Source organism: Anticarsia gemmatalis, chromosome 29 (assembly GCF_050436995.1).
Source record: "Anticarsia gemmatalis isolate Benzon Research Colony breed Stoneville strain chromosome 29, ilAntGemm2 primary, whole genome shotgun sequence".
NCBI lineage: Eukaryota > Metazoa > Arthropoda > Insecta > Lepidoptera > Erebidae > Anticarsia > Anticarsia gemmatalis.
This window is the reverse complement of record NC_134773.1, coordinates 4,420,677-4,438,607: the sequence shown is the minus strand read 5'-3', so window position 1 is coordinate 4,438,607 and position 17,931 is coordinate 4,420,677. Positions and strand designations below refer to the sequence as shown.

Genomic DNA, 17,931 nt, shown 5'->3' with positions numbered 1-17,931 from the left:
GATTATATTCGGCTACGGCGGCCAGTTCAATTGAAAATAGCCAACTGTGCAGGACTTTGTTCGTAGTATAAACGTGTGTGCTTAATACACAGGTACACTCACTATTCCCTAACTCTCATAGTCCGGTGGGACGGCTAAACCGACACGACCAGTGACAGGACAGACGCGCGACGCTTTACGTTCTCTTCAAGGCACGGGGCTCCTGTGCCGTACCTTTCATCTGTCGGGTCTAACATCCTATTAGAAATAATTATCACTTGTTCCAACGGTGAAGGAAAACATCGTAATGCAACCTTGCATGCCTGAGAGTTCTTTAGAACAGTTCTTGAAGGTATGCAAAGTCCCTCACCCGCAACTTGCCAGCTTCGTGAACCTAAGCCGTCCCTCATTACGGGAGGAGACCCTTGCCCAGCAGTGGGATAGTACTGGGTTAAATTTATTTATTATACCTTATTTCTTGCCCGACATTTTGACCCGTCTATAATTTTACCTAGTATTATGCGTACGATAGTTTAAAAACGTCTTACCTTCTCCAAGGAAGAAGGTCCTTTTACATATAAAATGCAATGCACATACCAGTATATAATACGCGTGACCTTGATTTACAGTATGTCAGTAGTGTAATAGGTCAAGTTTGTTCTCGATGTGTAAACACTTCCTCTTGCGTTTATACTAGCTTTGCCCTTCGATTTTGTACGTGTAGCAAGGTTTCCTGGGGGTAAAATGTACCCTATGTGATAGTCCAGGTTATGAACTATCTCTCTTGCGTTTATACTAGCTTTGCCCTTCGATTTTGTACGTGTAGCAAGGTTTCCTGGGGGTAAAAAGTACCCTATTTGTTAGTCCAGGTTATGAACTATCTCTCTTGCGTTTATACTAGCTTTGCCCTTCGATTTTGGCCGTGTAGCAAGGTTTCTGGGGGTAAAAAGTACCCTATTTGTTAGTCCAGGTTATGAACTATCTCTCTTGCGTTTATACTAGCTTTGCCCTTCGATTTTGGCCGTGTAGCAAGACTTCTGGGGGTAAAATGTACCCTATGTGTTAGTCCAGGTTTTGGACTATCTGTCGATTTAAAGATATCATTCAATAGTGCTTGCGTCGTAAAGTCCATCCTCAAAAACGTGTTTATAATATTAGTAGGATATTTAATTAACTCATTAATTAATTACGCCGGGAGAACGACATACATATCTGTGATGTCTTGTAAAAAGGTCAGGTGCTACTCGTAACCAACGGTCCTGTATGACAACATGTATGTATGTGATAGCAAGGGAAGTTTGTAAGGATCGTACCAAGTGGCGTTCTTTGGTCTCTGCCTGCCTGTATTGAAAAATCAATATATTAGGTCGGGGAAAAAGTCTTTTCGCATTAAAGTATGTATGAACTTGTAATAAAATCTCTGGCTTCAAGAATCACAAATGAGTACAAGGTTCATAAGGTTTCTTTCAGTGAGCTCGTGAGGTACCCAAATATCGAGCTTTTTTGTGAACAGAAAAGATTTTATTACAAGTTCATACATACTATAATGCGAAAAGACTTTTTCCCCGAACTAATATTATGTATGTATGTACTTAAGTATATTTCGCGCGGAATAAACACCTGTATCAAATCACAATACTACTGAGATATCATCTCGTATAACGTCGCTATAGGAATGTTAATAATGTTAATCATATGCAAGATTTTGTCGTAAACTGTAAGGCCCACACTCGACCTTCGCGGCGCAGATAGCGAAACTGATTTCGTTTGCATATCTTTAAATATGTGGCTTGGTTTAAGGCTTTATATTGTAAGAGTTCAGGCAAATCCTGGATTAAAAAGCTAGGCTAAGAAATACCTACATCTACTAATTTTTTTTTGGAATTTTGTATGAGTTAGAAGAGAGAGAGAGAGAGAATTGAACCTAAATCGCTTATTCAGCAGTGAAGGAAAACATCGTGATGTAACCTCGTATGCCTGAAAATTCCTTAAACCAGTTCTTGAAGGAATGTGAAGTTCCCAACCAGCACTTACCTAGCGTAGTAGATTTAAGGCCTGTGATTTTGTGGGACTGTTAATTTTACTTTTCATGCACGATGAAGAATATATTCTTCCGTATAAAGCAGTTTTTAAAGATATATTCCCAGTTGTCGCCTCTGACACTGTCCCCGGGGTGACAACTGGGAATACGAGTAGGAAAATTCCTTTTTAACAGTAAAGGAACCACTCTCTAAATTTAGTTTGAAAAATAAGCAATTTTCTATTATTGTAAAAATATTGTCGCCGAAAAAGATCGCCTTGGCGTTATCCGTTTTGCCTGGGTATACCTTTAGACCGTTTGACCGCCGTATATATTAAAATTAATGCCGAACTCTAACCGCTTCTTCTTATCGTATGGTTAGTGGTCAACCTAGTGGCAAAGTTGTTCAAGCCCGAACGCTCGCAGTATGACCGGTGCTTTATGCAGTCATTTTTGTGTCCACTGTGAACGAGACCTAGCATCCTCGGGATGTAATCTATGACACAGTGACATCCCACCAACTATGTAATGTCCGTCCGTCTGCCTTCATATCCACTCGTATGATTAATTGATATACGTGTAGTGAATATACTACTATATGTTTTAATGTCAAGTATAATGTTCAAAGAAGTCTTCTTCTCGTGTGGTAAGTGGTCAACCTAGTGTCAAAGTTGTTCAAGCCCGAAGGCCTCTGACGTGACTTAACGACTGCTATCTTAATTGACAACAATGGGACCGACTTTTACGTGCCCTCCGAAGCACGGAGACGCCCAGTTCATATACCACTGCGGTCACCCATCCATGGAATGACCGCGCCAAGGTTGCTTAACCTACAGATCGTTTTCTGACCGACCGGTGAGCGCAACTGGCTATGGGCGCCTCTATCGACCAGTAAGCCTTGCTCATTTTTATTACATCAAATCTTTAATGGTACAGAAAACTCACGTCTATGTCAGTCTATACAGATTACATTCCACTGATAAGTTATCTAACAACAGGCATGGAGATAACGATAGTTTTTATGTTATCTGCTTGTACGTAACTGTTTGATAATACAGCTGTTTTGTGGGTATATAGTTTTACTAGTTACTTGCATCTCCCACGCAAGTGTTTGAGGGATCCCGAGGCAACACACCAATGACTTTTCGAAGTAATATGTGAATCCTACTAATATTATAAATGCGAAAGTTTGTGAGTTTGTATGGATGTTTGTTACTTTTTCACGCAAATACTTCTGAATCGATTACGATAAAATTTTGTATATAGGTAGCTGAAGACCCAGAATAAAACATAGGCTACACATACATTTTTATCTCGGAGTTCCTGAGAGATCGGGATTTACACGGGAAGGGTTTCCACGCGGACGAAGACGCGAGCGACCTCTAGTAATAAATAAATTTTAACCCATTAATGTCCCACTGCTTGGAAAGGGTCTCCTCCCGGAATGAGGGAGGGGTTAGGCCTTGAGACCACCACGCTGGCCAAGTGCGAGTTGTGGACCCCTTAGTAGTTAAAAATCATGATAAAGTCCAATATAATTGAGGAAATACGTAATAGCGTGACAATTGGGAGCGTGTTGAACTCGCGTGTTTGAAAGTAAAAGTAAGACGATGTTATTGATTAAACTAGCTGTTACCACCTTTGTGCCTTTCTGAAGAGTTTAAGATTGTAGTATGGGAGTAGGGAAAAATATTAATAAAAACTATTTTTTCTAAGACAACTCCCGCATTAAGAATTGATCTTGTGTCGCGGGGACTTTTATAAACATACAAACAACGGACACAAAGTACAACCAGACTCTAAACAGTTATTTGTGGATCGCACAAATATTTGCGAATCGAACCCACGAACTCCCGACACAATGTTAACGGCGACCTTCATCCAATGCGCCACGGATCCCGGTTTTTTCGGGTCTGGTTGTACTTCGTGTCCGTTGTTTGTATGTTTGTAAAAGTGTCCGCGACACGAGTTCAAATCTTAATGCGGGAGTTGTCTTCAAAAATATACATTGACTAGCTGACCCGACAGACGTTGTTCTGCCATATAAAAAAAAGTGTCACTTAGGGGTATGAAAAATGGATGTTGGCCGATTCTCAGACCTACTAAATATGCTCACAAAATATCATGAGAATCGGTCAAGCCGTTTCGGAGGAGTATGGCAACGAAAACTGTGACGCGAGAATTTTATATATTAGATTACAAGATAGTATTGCCTTTTCATTCATAAAAACAATTTTAATACGAATATTTACGTGAAGTTATAAATCCCATTGTGCAGGTGTATTACATAATATGAATGACAAGAGATCAATGAAGCCGGCGGTCGTCGGAATGCAAACGAAAGCGTGTCAGACTGTATGTGTGTCGCTATGTACGAAACTGCGCGCCCGATAGCTGTGCGATTCGGTGTTTTTGCGATGTTTACGCTATTAATACGGCTTTTTTTTGGTAGATTTTTTGTTTTGTAACTGTTTGTTGTGTTTATACTTTTTTTTGAGTTATGTGTAATTTTTTTTTAAAAATACAACTCCCGCTTTCGTGTCGCGGGGACTTTTACAATCATAACAACGGACGCAAAGTACAACCTAACACGAAACAACTAATTTATTAATTTTATCCAAATTGGAAATCAGACCTATTGCATTTGGTAGTGAAATTTCATGTACAACCTTTGATCCTTCTTCAAGATTATAGGAATGCTATTTTTTATCGAAGTTGCATCACTAGTTTAGCACTACTGAATAACAGACAGACAGACATTTCTATCGCGTAAATTTTGTTAGTCATCATTTATTTATCAAAAACTTTTCAATCCTAATATTATAATTTAAAATACTACGTTTTCTAAAAGCTCATGTTTGCAGTAAAAGTCGGTTGTCTGAAGCTTAAGAAAGTAAAGAATGTACGAAAGCGTGTCACTGTGGACGTGAGCTATCATATTATATTAGATTGTTTGCCGTTTGGACTGTGTTTGGGGTCTAAAGGACCCCTAGTACAACTTAAGTCGAAGGGATTACCTTGTGTGACCCAGTTAGGCTGGATTCTTTGTAATAGATATTACACTAGTCCCAAAAATTAAGGGATATAAAAAAAGAATCCAAATTTTTGGGTGATTTTCAACAAGCTGTAACTCCGAGGAAAATGGTCGTACAGAAAAAATAAAAAAAGCAAATTGTAGCTCCAAGTGTCTAGTTTTTAGATATGACCATGAAAATTTTTTGTCATGGCCAGGTCTGGAGAAATCCTACGAAAACTACCAAAAAAATTTTTTTCCAAATTTTTTCCCTCCTAAAAAAAGGTCCACGGGCTTCAAAAAATTTTTTTTCATTCTTTCGTTCTAAAGTTCTTTTAGAAAATTTAATCTTCTTTAATTTGCCGTATTCAAAAAGCCTGTACGACGATTTGCCACGAAGTTATCGTCAATCAAAGCAAAAAAGTTATTTTTGACTTTGATATTCAATAACTCCGGAAATAATAATTGTACAGGAAATCAAAGGAGGGTTTTGAAAACTGCACAATATTCCCTATAAGAAAATGTAAACATCTTTGAAGAAAAAAAATTTTTTTGAATTGAAACCTCGGACTGAAAAAAAGACAAAAATTCGCGAAATTAAGGATATTTGGATAACTTGGTATAACTTTGGATAAAATGGATGAACGAAGGATATCGTCGGTAATTTTTCAACCTCAAAGTGTCCCCTAAAATCCTTCAAAAATTCAAAGCGCTGCGATTTTTATTTCATTGTGCCCCGAAGCTTCAAATTCTTTGTTGTTGCAAAAATCACCATTGTGAGCAATTTTGTGGTTTTTATTCATTTTTGTAATAATTTTTTTTTTTCTCTCTAAAATCTTTATTTTTTCGATTAAAAAGCAAATTGCAAAACGAGAGATCGTCTATCGCTGCCATGAAGTCAAAATCGAGATTCGTCAGTCCATAAGACGCTGGTCCACTGTCTACGACCCCAATCGTGATGGTCATGCACATAAGCCAATCGGGCTCGACGATGTCGTGGAGTGAGCATAGGCACGCGATTTGCTTTTTAATCGAAAAAATAAAGATTTTAGAGAGGAAAAAATTTTTTAATTAAAAAAATGAATAAAAATCACAAAATTGCTCACAATAGTGATTTTTGCAACAACAAAGAATTTGAAGCTTAGGGGCACAATGAAAAAAAAATCGCAGCGCTTTGAATTTTTGAAGGATTTTAGGGGACACTTTGAGGTTGAAAAATTACCGACGATATCCTTCGTTCATCCATTTTATCCAAAGTTATACCAAGTTATCCAAATATCCTTAATTTCGCGAATTTTTGTCTTTTTTTCAGTCCGAGGTTTCAATTCAAAAGAAATTTTTTTCTTTAAAGATGTTTACATTTTCTTATAGGGAATATTGTGCAGTTTTCAAAACCCTCCTTTGATTTCCTGTACAATCATTATTTCCGGAGTTATTGAATACTAGCTGACCCGCGCAACTTCGCTTGCGTCACATAAGAGAGAATGGGTCAGAATTTTCCATGTTTTTGTAACACTTTTTACTGTTACTCTGCTCCTATTGGTCGTAGCGTGATGATATAAAATATGCTTTTTTTTCACGAAAAATATTCTCAAAATTATTTATATCTCTTATAACGAATTCGCGCTAAGGCATATCCGCCATTAAAACAGTTGCCATGACAACGGAATTTTGTTAATTCAATGTCATTATAATATTGATTTTTCGCGACTTCGTTGAATTTTCTGAATTTTCCCGGGAAATGCGTCATTTTCCCGGGGTAAAAAGTAGCCTATGTCCTTTCTCGGGTATCAAAGTATCTCCATACCAAATTTCATGCAAATTGGTTCAGTAGTTTAGACGTGATTGAGTAGCAGACAGACAGACAGACAGACAGACAGACAGACAGACAGACAGACAGACAGACAGACAGACAGACAGACAGACAGACAGACAGACAGAGTTACTTTCGCATTTATAATATTAGTATGGATCAAAGTCAAAAATAACTTTTTTGCTTTGATTGACGATAACTCCGTGGCAAATCGTCGTACAGGCTTTTTGAATATGGCAAATTAAAGAAGATTAAATTTTCTAAAAGAACTTTAGAACGAAAGAATCAAGAAAAATTTTTTGAAGCCCGTGGACCTTTTTTTAGGAGGGAAAAAATTTGGAAAAAAAATTTTTTTGGTAGTTTTCGTAGGATTTCTCCAGACCTGGCCATGACAAAAAATTTTCATGGTCATATCTAAAAACTAGACACTTGGAGCTACAATTTGCTTTTTTTATTTTTTCTGTACGACCATTTTCCTCGGAGTTACAGCTTGTTGAAAATCACCCAAAAATTTGGATTCTTTTTTTATATCCCTTAATTTTTGGGACTAGTTTATTAATATCTATTATTTGATGACTCTTATTGACCACACAACTGTGATATGATTTGTTTACAGTGTTTTGTGCGTAGAATACACACATACACTCTCTATAACATCACTCTCATAGTGCGCTGTGACGGTAGATCAATCAGGAACGGGTTAAGAGCAGGAATGACCGCTTTGCGTGCTCTCTAAAGCACGGGTGCTTAAACAGCAAAATGCGTCGGATTTCCAACCCTCTTACATGGTACTGTGGTGAGAGTATTATTAGTTTAAACCTCCTTCCAAACACATCTGCCCTCCCTCAAACACTCAAAAGCCCACAATGTATACCTCAAAACCTCTGCCAATGTTCCATCACCCACGTTTGAGCCGCCTTCTGAAACACCAGCCTCTCTTAAATATCCTGGATCAGCCCCTTATATAAAGCATCACCTCCTATGTATGTAACAATCGTATTTTATTAGCCCTTTCATCAGTTAACACTAGTAACAGTTTTACATAAATATTCAAGTGTTTAATCAAGCTAGGTAAATACTAAGAAATATGTTTAAATTGCTAATTGTTGTATACCGTTAGAACACGTTAGATATCTCGCCTTTAGCTCTATGAAGGGTAAAATATCGTTACTTAACCGAGCCCGCAATTGATCTAATTTATATTAAAATTGTCTTTCATTTCGTAAACTTCATCTATACTATACTTACTATACTAATATTATAAAGCTGAAGACTTTGTTTGATTGAACGCGCTAATCTTAGGAACTGTTGGTGCGGATTGAAAAATTATTGCAGTGTTAGATAGCCCATTTATCGAGAAAGGCTATAGGCTATATATCATCACGACGTACGACCAATAGGAGCAGAGTACCAGTAAAAAATGTTACAAAAAACGGGGGAAATTTTGACCCATTCTCTCTTATGTGACGCAAGCGAAGTTGGGCGAGTCCGCTAGTTTATTATATTTTTTTACGTTTTGGAAAATCTGCGTTGTGGACTCAATGCCTAACCCTTCCTTCACTCTGGGAAAGGACTTTTCCCAGCAGTGGGATAGTATCTAATGGGTTATTTTAATGAAAATCCATTCAGTAGATGTTGAGTTTTAGTAGCAAACATACAGACAGACGCGGCAGACAACTATGTTTTATAATATGAAGTGAAAATTAAATAAAATATATATCGATGCCAATCAAAACTGTGTTACATTTTACCAAAGATGAGTCAGAATTCTCTACTTTAAACGACCAACGTCGTTATAATAAAATTAACATATCAGTGGTTTACATTAGAATAACGATACCGTTTGAAACAAGTGGGACGGCAGTTCGATGCCGGTGGGTGTATTTGAGATGAATATGGGTGTAAAAATGTAGGTTAGAATAGTTTAGGATACTGGCTTTTGTACTAGGTTGACCACTAACCATAGGATAAATATATATTAGCTTAGCCTTTGTTCCAAACTACGTTGGAATCGGCTTCCAGTCTCACCGGATGCAGCTGAGTACCAGTGTTTTACATGCAGCGACTGCCTATCTGATCTCCACAACCCAGTTACCTGGGTTATAACACGATACCCTTCTGTAAGACTGGATACTAACTATATTAATATATCGTACTAGCTGACCCGCGCAACTTCGCTTGCGTCACATAAATTTTCCCCGTTTTTGTAACATTTTTCACTGGTACTCTGCTCCTATTGGTCGTAGCGTGATGATATATAGCCTAAAGCCTTCCTCGATAAATGGACTATCCAACACTGAAAGAATTTTTCAAATCGGACCAGTAGTTCCTGAGATTAGCGCGTTCAAACAAACAAACAAACAAACTCTTCAGCTTTATAATATTAGTATAGATAACTCCAAGGTGACTGACTGACTGATATAGTGATCTATCAACGCACAGTACAAACCACTGGACGGATCGAGCCGAAATTTAGCATGCAGGTAGATGTTATGATGTAAACATCCGCTAAAAAAGGATTTTGGTCAATTCTACCCCCAGAAGATAAAATTGGGGATGAAAGTTTGTATGAAAATTCTGTCCTAAGTTACAAACCACACGGACGACAGTTAGTAAATAGATAAATCTATGTATTACAGACATTTTTTTAACCCATTATTGATCATATAATCCGCTATGACTTATGTAATTAATTCCACATAACTCTATCGTTATTTCCGTGGTTATATTTTAAAAGGACATATATAAGTAACACCGCAGGTGGTCAGTGATCTCAGTTGATAGATATTTTTATATGTTTACAATGATTTTAACTGTTTAATACTTAAGGTGTGGTAATTCACAACTTTGAAGTTTATGATCGTCTTCATTGATAGATTTCTCTTGAACCTACGGCCATTTTGTATATGAAATGGTCATAAATAAAATACCGTAGTTGACTATCAGTCAAATCAGCTACTCCTTTATCAAACGTCAAAAACACAGTACCTATAGAAATATGACAGTGACTTCACAGTGTCTTATTTTCATTGGTATCAAATGAGTGCCTAATAAAATGATTTAGTTTGCAATAAATACAACTTCAACATTATTTACAAAAAAAATTGAGCGTGAGCATTTTGGATAAATCTTTTACGGGTATAAGTTTGAATAAATAAATATTATTATTATTAATATTTTTTCGTTAACCCAGTCAATTCCAGTTAAGATCTTTATAGGCTTTTTTTTAACCATTATTCTCCGAGTAACACTGTAGCTTCATACTCCATGTAAAATAACGCTTTAAGGGCTCGACAGATTAAGGTAAATATAATCCAGTTGATATATTATAACTCTGGAAAGATTTTCTGAATCAAATGGAACAGTCGTTGTCCTTAACCAAGTATAAAAGGCAGCAGTTTTCGCAAATAAAAAAAACTATATTATTATTTTCCCTACTTCGAAGAAAACGTAAAATTAAAGACATTTCTTAATAAACGGTTTTATAAGAGTGTATTTTAATAATGTCAGTAGTAGTCGATTGATTCACTCTATGACGTCACCAGTTGGCAAACATTAGCTCATACGCGATATTGTAACGACAGATTGAGAATATCATTCGTTTGATCAAGTTGCGTACAGATTTATATTACTTTAGTGACGGTTTGAATTTCTTAATGATTGACTGGAGGTAGGGAGTTGAGGTAGAAGACCTTCCGTGCCTCGGAGAGCACGTAAAGCCGTCGGTCCTGCGCCTGACCTCTCACTAGTCGTGCCGGTTATCCGTCCCACCGGACTATGAGATGTAATTGAGAGTATACCTGTGTATTATAAACATGATTGTCACAGTAGGCTGGATTTTATGCAGCTGGCAGCCGTAGCCGAATATCGGCCACGGGGACCTTATTATAACTTATTAAAAGCAAGAATTATTTGTCATTGTATGGTCACTTCGCTTTCTACAAGGATCAAAGATTGCAATCCCACCCGAAATCATTTAATAGTGGACCATTTTGGCTTAATAATCTAAAACGATGCCCCTAGTGGTCGCTGCGTAATTTCGTGATTTCAAAGTCATGTAACTAAACAATTATTACGTAGGTAAAAGGGGATGAAACCCGTACAAAGTTAACTTAATGTTCCAGACACATTCTTCTATAAGAGTTAGTGACGTATCAGATCTGAGTCAAGTTGCAGTGAATGATGAGGTCTGGCAGACGCGGCGGACACAAATATAGGTGACGTACTACAATCATTGGTGATGTCATACTCTCAGTTTGATGTGCGGTACAAGTTATGAGATAACAGAGTTTCTAAACATAAGTCACTTAAGGTTTTTAAACTCTCGCGACTTGTACACATAATATTAGGTCGAGAAAAAGTCTTTTAGCATTATAGTATGTATGAACTTGTAATAAAATCTCTTTGGCTTCAAGAATCACAAATGAGTACACGGTTCATTAGGTTTCTTTCAGTGAGCTCGTGAGGTACCCAAATATCGAGTTTTTTTGTGTAGAGAAAAGTTTTTATTACAAGTTCATACATACTATAATGCGATAAGACTTTTTCCCCGACCTAATATTATAATAATGCAACGGGTTTTAAACACGATTGAAAATTAAAAGTTATGATACCTTATTTGTTTACCCGACGTTTCTGACGTAGGTAGGTTATTTATTGTGCAGGCGCAAATTAGATACTCAGAATTAATCAATTTACTCCGGTCAATTTAGACATTTGACCCACGACAAATTCAGGGGAAGCTGAAAATTCTTAAAATTGTTTAAATTATAATTATAAACATTGTCTTAAAAGTCCCAACCGATCCCATGTAAGGAAAAAATTTTAGCGGGGTAATAAGGTCCAAAAAATGAGTTTTTCGCGATTTTCTTGAAAACGGTAAGTTTTATCGCAAAATTACCCCAGACATAATTTGTAGATCAGGGAATTTCCTATAAAAAAAGGTATCAATATTTTTTTCCCTAAAAGCCACCGCTTCTGAGATATAACGATGCAAAACCTCTGGAAAAGGATTATGTATTGAGAACCATTCCAAAAGTTTTCGTAAGTCTTTAGCATCTTTTTTTACTCGTGAATCACTTGCATCAACATGCTGCTCGGTCGTATCCATCCTAACATTAGCCAGATCTTCTAATTTTTCACAAACTGTATTCATTGCATGCATACTATAAACCCATTTACTTATGACACTCTGTTTTGTGCTTCTTCCTCGAGCAATACCTCCATCTGTCTTCATAGCTTTCATCATAGACTGCTCAATTACCATGTCCGTTGAAGTGCCACAGCTTAATTTGTCTGAACGTCTCACAGTGAAGAATCCTTCTAAAAATTTTTTATAGACTTCAGGATCTATGAAATTCTCTAATTGTAGCATATCCTGCAAGTATAGGTGTGCAGACTTAGCATACGGAAAATGTCCAGACGCGTGAAAGTAAGGAAGCATTTCTTTGACGCAGTTTAAATGAGCTTTCCAATCCCCCATACGTTCAGCTCTTAAAAACTCTTTAAGAATTGAAACCATATAAAAATATTGAATCCAAAGTTTCGCTGTTGGTCCTCGTTCCTCATAATCCTTAAGTTTTTGATTCAGTTTATTAAGTAAAACTCCAGATATTTCATCATTTTCAATATCATTGTATGAAAAAATTTTATCTACTATATTTTCGATATTAATTATTAAATCAGCATCCATGATGTCATCGATTTCAACTTCTTTTAATATTATAATTGCTAAAGCAAGTTGAAGTAGTGTATGAGTGTATTATGACGCTCGCAATTTTTTGCATCGTTATATCTCAGAAGCGGTGGCTTTTAGGGAAAAAATTATTGATACCTTTTTTATAGGAAATTCCCTGATCTACAAATTATGTCTGGGGTAATTTTGCGATAAAACTTACCGTTTTCAAGAAAATCACGAAAAACTCATTTTTTGGACCTTATTACCCCGCTAAAATTTTTTCCTTACATGGGATCGGTTGGGACTTTTAAGACAATGTTTATAATTATAATTTAAACAATTTTAAGAATTTTCAGCTTCCCCTGAATTTGTCGTGGGTTTACTGATTTTTTGGTCTAATTTGACCGGACTAATTTCAAAATAAAAATTAATTCCTATGACATTAGTGGATAAAAAATTACCTGTCATAGATCGATTATAGTTGTATATAAAGCATTTTTAAAGAATATCTCAGAAACTACTTGTTAAATCTCAATTAAACCTATATTTTTCTGCAAAATTAGATCATTTGTTTGACCTCAAATGCAGAATAGACATAATTAATACAGATTTAGATATCTATGCTGATAAAATGTCAAACAGTATTAAATCTTATCGTTTACACCACACGCTACTCAACAGACACTCGCAACTGCGCTCACGTGAGTGTCTCAATCAACGCATTACACTGTATCATACTTTATTGTCATTCTCTAGTATATAGAGTATATTTATTTTAGACTGAATAAAAATGCTTCGGAAGGCACGTTGAATTGTCGGTCCAGGCAATAGTCAGAAGCTTGAAAGTCTGACAACCAGTCTTACTGAAGGGTATTGTGTTATAACCCAGGTAACTGTGTTGTCGAGGACAGACAGACAGTCGCTCTATGTAAAATACTGGTATTCAGCTGCATCCGGTGAGACTGGAAGCCGAATCCAACATAGTTGGAAGAAAGGATAGACTGATAATGAATTATTATTAAATTGCTTAATTTCATCAAAATTAGTGCATTGGCCAGCTAGTACGCGTAAGATTTTCGCGTTTAGAAAGATTATTCTGGCAACTATCGTTTATCGAATGTTTTGAAAATGTGAAAACCTGCAGTTTACTACTTAATATTGTACCAACAGCGTGGTATGTTAATAATACTTGAATTGACACTTTAAAACCAGACATAACTGACCGATGACTCTTCAAATGTGTCATAATCTACCTATTATATATGTTACTGTAAAAGCCCGAACTGTGGTAAATCCTAAGATTTTCCGGTAAAACCTAAGATTTACCAACTCTCAGTGGTAAAAGTCCGAACAAGCCAGAATTTAAAAACTATTTTACGATATATAAAAAAATCCTCCTTCATAACTATGTTTATAACTATTTCAGGGTATAATTATATACTGTGACATAGTTATAAAGAAGGAGTTTTGGGCATAGCGACATGGGTAGGTTAGGTTAGCGACATCTCAATATCATCAAGTGAATATAGGTAAAAGTTCGAAATAAAAGAATTATTCGGACTTTTACCATTGCGAGTTGGTAAATCTTAGGTTATACCGGAAAATCTTAGGATTTACCACCGTTCGGGCTTTTACAGTAACATATATACGACTAGCTTTTGCCCGCCACTTCGTAGCGTGGTTTGTGACTTAGGACAGAATTTTCATACAAACTTTCATCCCTAATTTTATTCCGTTGAGGGTCGAATTGATGAAAATCCTTTCTTAGCGGATGTCTACGTCATAACATCTACCTGCATGACAAATTTCAGCTCGATCCGTCCAGTGGTTTGGGCTGTGTGTTGATAGATCACTATGTCAGTCAGTCACCTTTGAGTTTATTTATTTATTTATTTATTTATTTATTTATTTACAACTTACAACTATCATTACAGGTAAACCCAATTCGATAGTGCGCTACATCTTACTTAATCTTACTAAAAACAAAAAAATAAAATATAAAATAATGAACACAAAAGCAAAAATACAAATATACATTCAACTTATAATACTACTTACATACTAACTAGGGACTAAAATATGACAATGTGTATATAATAATTTTTGTCAACTCACTCATGTGACAGCAAAATATGTCAACATTCATGCTAACCATATTAATTAATTTAATAGACCTGATGAGCGGGGTCTTAGCCAGCAGATTAGTCCTGGCGTTCGGTACAGCTAGGAGTGGCGGACGTCGCCGCCTGCACACATACCGATCCGGTACACAAAGGCTAAGACATCGTAGTACTGTAGGGTTGTGTTCAATGCCACGCAATAGTTTTATTAAATATAGACCTAAATGAAAATGAGTTATGGATATGTAAGTAGTTAAGTACCTATTATGTACTTATTACTTTTACATATCGTTACTCATAATCTATACTAATATTATAAAGCTGAAGAGTTTGTTTGTTTGTTTGTTTGTTTGAACGCGCTAATCTCAGGAACTACTGGTCCGATTTGAAAAATTATTTCAGTGTTAGATAGCCCATTTATCGAGGAAGGCTATAGGCTATATAACATTACGCTACGGTCATTAGGAGCGGAGTAGCAACGAAAAATGTTACAAAAACGGGGAAAATTTTGACCCATTCTCTTAGGTGACGCAAGCGAAGTTGCGCGGGTCATCTAGTAATATATAATAAAATATAAATAACATTTTTATCAGCGTGAAACAATTATAAATACAATATTACACCGTATCGCCTCCCACATGCTTCCGTGTGATAAGAACTGATAACGAATAATGAGTAAGTTGGGAGTTGCTACAATTTGTGTTTCCTGGACATTACTGTCCATGGGGTGCGTTTCGGCGTCAAATTTTATACCCGGTTTCTGAGGTACATTTAGCGGTAGTTTATCTATTCAATAGCGTTTTAGCTGACATAAACATGACAGTTAGAATAAATAAACTACCGGTAAATGTACCTCAGAAACCGTTCACTAATGATTTTAGGGTTAATTATATTATATTATAGATTCAAATGATCCTAGAGGGTGGTAAAGGAAAGATTATTTTTTCATTCAATCGCAGTATATATTTTAAAATGTGATTAAAAATAACAATACATTAAAGCAGCAATGTACTTCAAAGTGACATACACTAATTGACAAGTATCATTTTATAAATCGCGCATAACCAGTTGCGCTTACAGGTCGGTAAACGATCTGTGAATTAAGCAACCATTAGCGCGGTCATTTCATAGATGGGTGACCGGTATAGTGGTATTTGAGCTGAACGTCTCCGTCCTAATCCTAGCTGTTGTCTATACAGATAAGTTGTTAAGCCACGTCAAAGGCCTGGCTTGAACAACTTTGACACTATGTTGACTACTAACCATACGATGAAAACAGTTTTGCCAATATTTTGTAATTTAAGCCTTGATTCTATTAGCACATTTCACCACAGTATCCTCACGAATGCTCGTACGTATTAATAATGTGAAACGCGTCGCGCTGACCTTGAAAGCTGATAAGACGAGCTATAGTACAACTTGTTATACATAGGAGGTGATAAACGCTGCGGTTTTTGAGCGGTTTTGTACTAAACATACTTTAATTTTATAAGAAAATGTGTGTTTTCATTGTGTTCAAGGAGTCATAGCCCGTTACCATAGAACTAATGTGATAGAACTGGCATTTGTCAAAAGTGAAAAACTATCAAAAAGTGTCAAACGTCCGGTGCTGGGCAAATGCTGAAAAAAGCCTAGCCTTTCTTCCAAACTATGTTGGAATCGGCTTCCAGTCTCACCGGATGCAGCTGAATACCAGAATTTTACATGGAGAGACTGTCTATCGGACCTCCATAGCCCATTTACCTGGGTTATAACACGATACCCTTCGGTAAGACTGGTTGTCAGAATTCAAGAAATTAGATAGGCATCTAGCTCTCAATGGCTTATTGTAGTTACTGCTATACTGCTATAAGAATGTTGCATTTTATATTATTCTCTCTATTTTGGGGTGATTCAGATGATGCAAAATGAGCATCATCTGAATCACCCCAAAATAGACCGGCAGAAAATGCTTTTGGCATTAAGTCCGCCTTTATTATACAACTTTGTATAAGAAGTTTAAATAAATATATTTCAAAATGCTTTTTGCAAACCAGCGGTTTTATTCGCGCATGTATAAGTAAGTTTATATGCGGAAAGTGTACAAAAATACAATATTTGTCCTTAAACAATGACGCTACTATTGAATCACGCACACGTTTATAACCACTCGTATTAAAGTGGTTAACCATATTAAATAATGTTTCGTAATTATTTAGTTGCTAGTTAAACATTTTATGGGTTGATTGAGGGTAATTCGGACTTGGGCAGCGTGGTGCACGAAAAGCCTCCCCTATTTAAGTCTTTTTCTTTAGAAAGACACCTCCCGCACTAACAATTGCTCTTGTGTCGCGGGGACTTTTAAAAACGTGCAAACAACGGAAACAAAGTACAACCAGACCCGTAACAATGATTTGTTGATCGCACAAATAATTGAGGAATCTCACCCGGGACAAATCTATGTGTGATGATCACGAGTATTTGTTCAGAGCCTGGTTGTATTTAAAAGTATATAAGTATGTTTATCAGTTATCTGGTAGTCATGGTACAAGCTTTGGGTTTGGATTACTATAAAAGAGCTAGACTGATTGGACGTGTTTTTTATATGACATGGACTTATGTATATGTTATGTAAATAACACGTCCAATCAGTACAAGTAGACCTGTATAATTGTCGAATCCCACCCGGGACAAATCTTTGTGTGATGAGCACGAGTATTTGTTCTTTAAAAGTATATAAGTATGTTTATCAGTTATCTCTTTACCATAATACAAGCTTTGTTTAGTTTGGAATCAGGTGACGGTGTGTGAGTTGTTCCACAATATAAAATAGGGCTAGACTGTTTGAATGTCTTTTTTATATGACACTAGCGGACCCGACAGACGTTGTGTTTTCTAATAAATTAAAAGTTAATTAAAAAAACATTGTCCAGCGGACAAAATTGTGAATCTAAACCATTCTCAGATCCCCTTGAACACACACAAAAAATTTCATCAAAATCGGTCCAGTCGTTTAAGAGAAGTTCAGTGACATACACTCTTACAGACGAATTATATATGTAAAGATGGACTTATGTATATGTAATGTGTTGTTGCAGATATGGTGATAGCAACAGTGGGAGCGTGACACCATGTGCAAGGACGGTTGAGACGCGAGCGCGCGTCGCGACGCGCACCACACAACATGTCGTTCTTCAATAATCTTAAGAAGGTAAGCTCTCCTTCCCTTAGTCTATTGCTTGTTAGTGATAGTGATCAAAATCAAAATCAAATCATTTATTCATTTAGGTGGTTAGGTATAACTGCACGTTTGGCGCAGTTGTTAAAGTG

General features: G+C 36.5%; 1 protein-coding gene across 2 annotated transcripts in view; it reads left to right on the top strand.

Annotated features, from left to right (window-relative positions):
• The window catches only part of Slik (Sterile20-like kinase), a 56,962-nt gene that overhangs the window by 4,191 nt on the left and 34,840 nt on the right, over window positions 1–17,931 (top strand). For both annotated transcript variants that reach the window (XM_076133250.1, XM_076133249.1), the window contains exon 2: window positions 17,700–17,812. In XM_076133250.1, coding sequence (XP_075989365.1) covers window positions 17,786–17,812 — 27 coding nt within the window. In that variant the 5' untranslated portion in view covers window positions 17,700–17,785. The remainder of the gene's footprint in view (window positions 1–17,699; window positions 17,813–17,931) is intronic.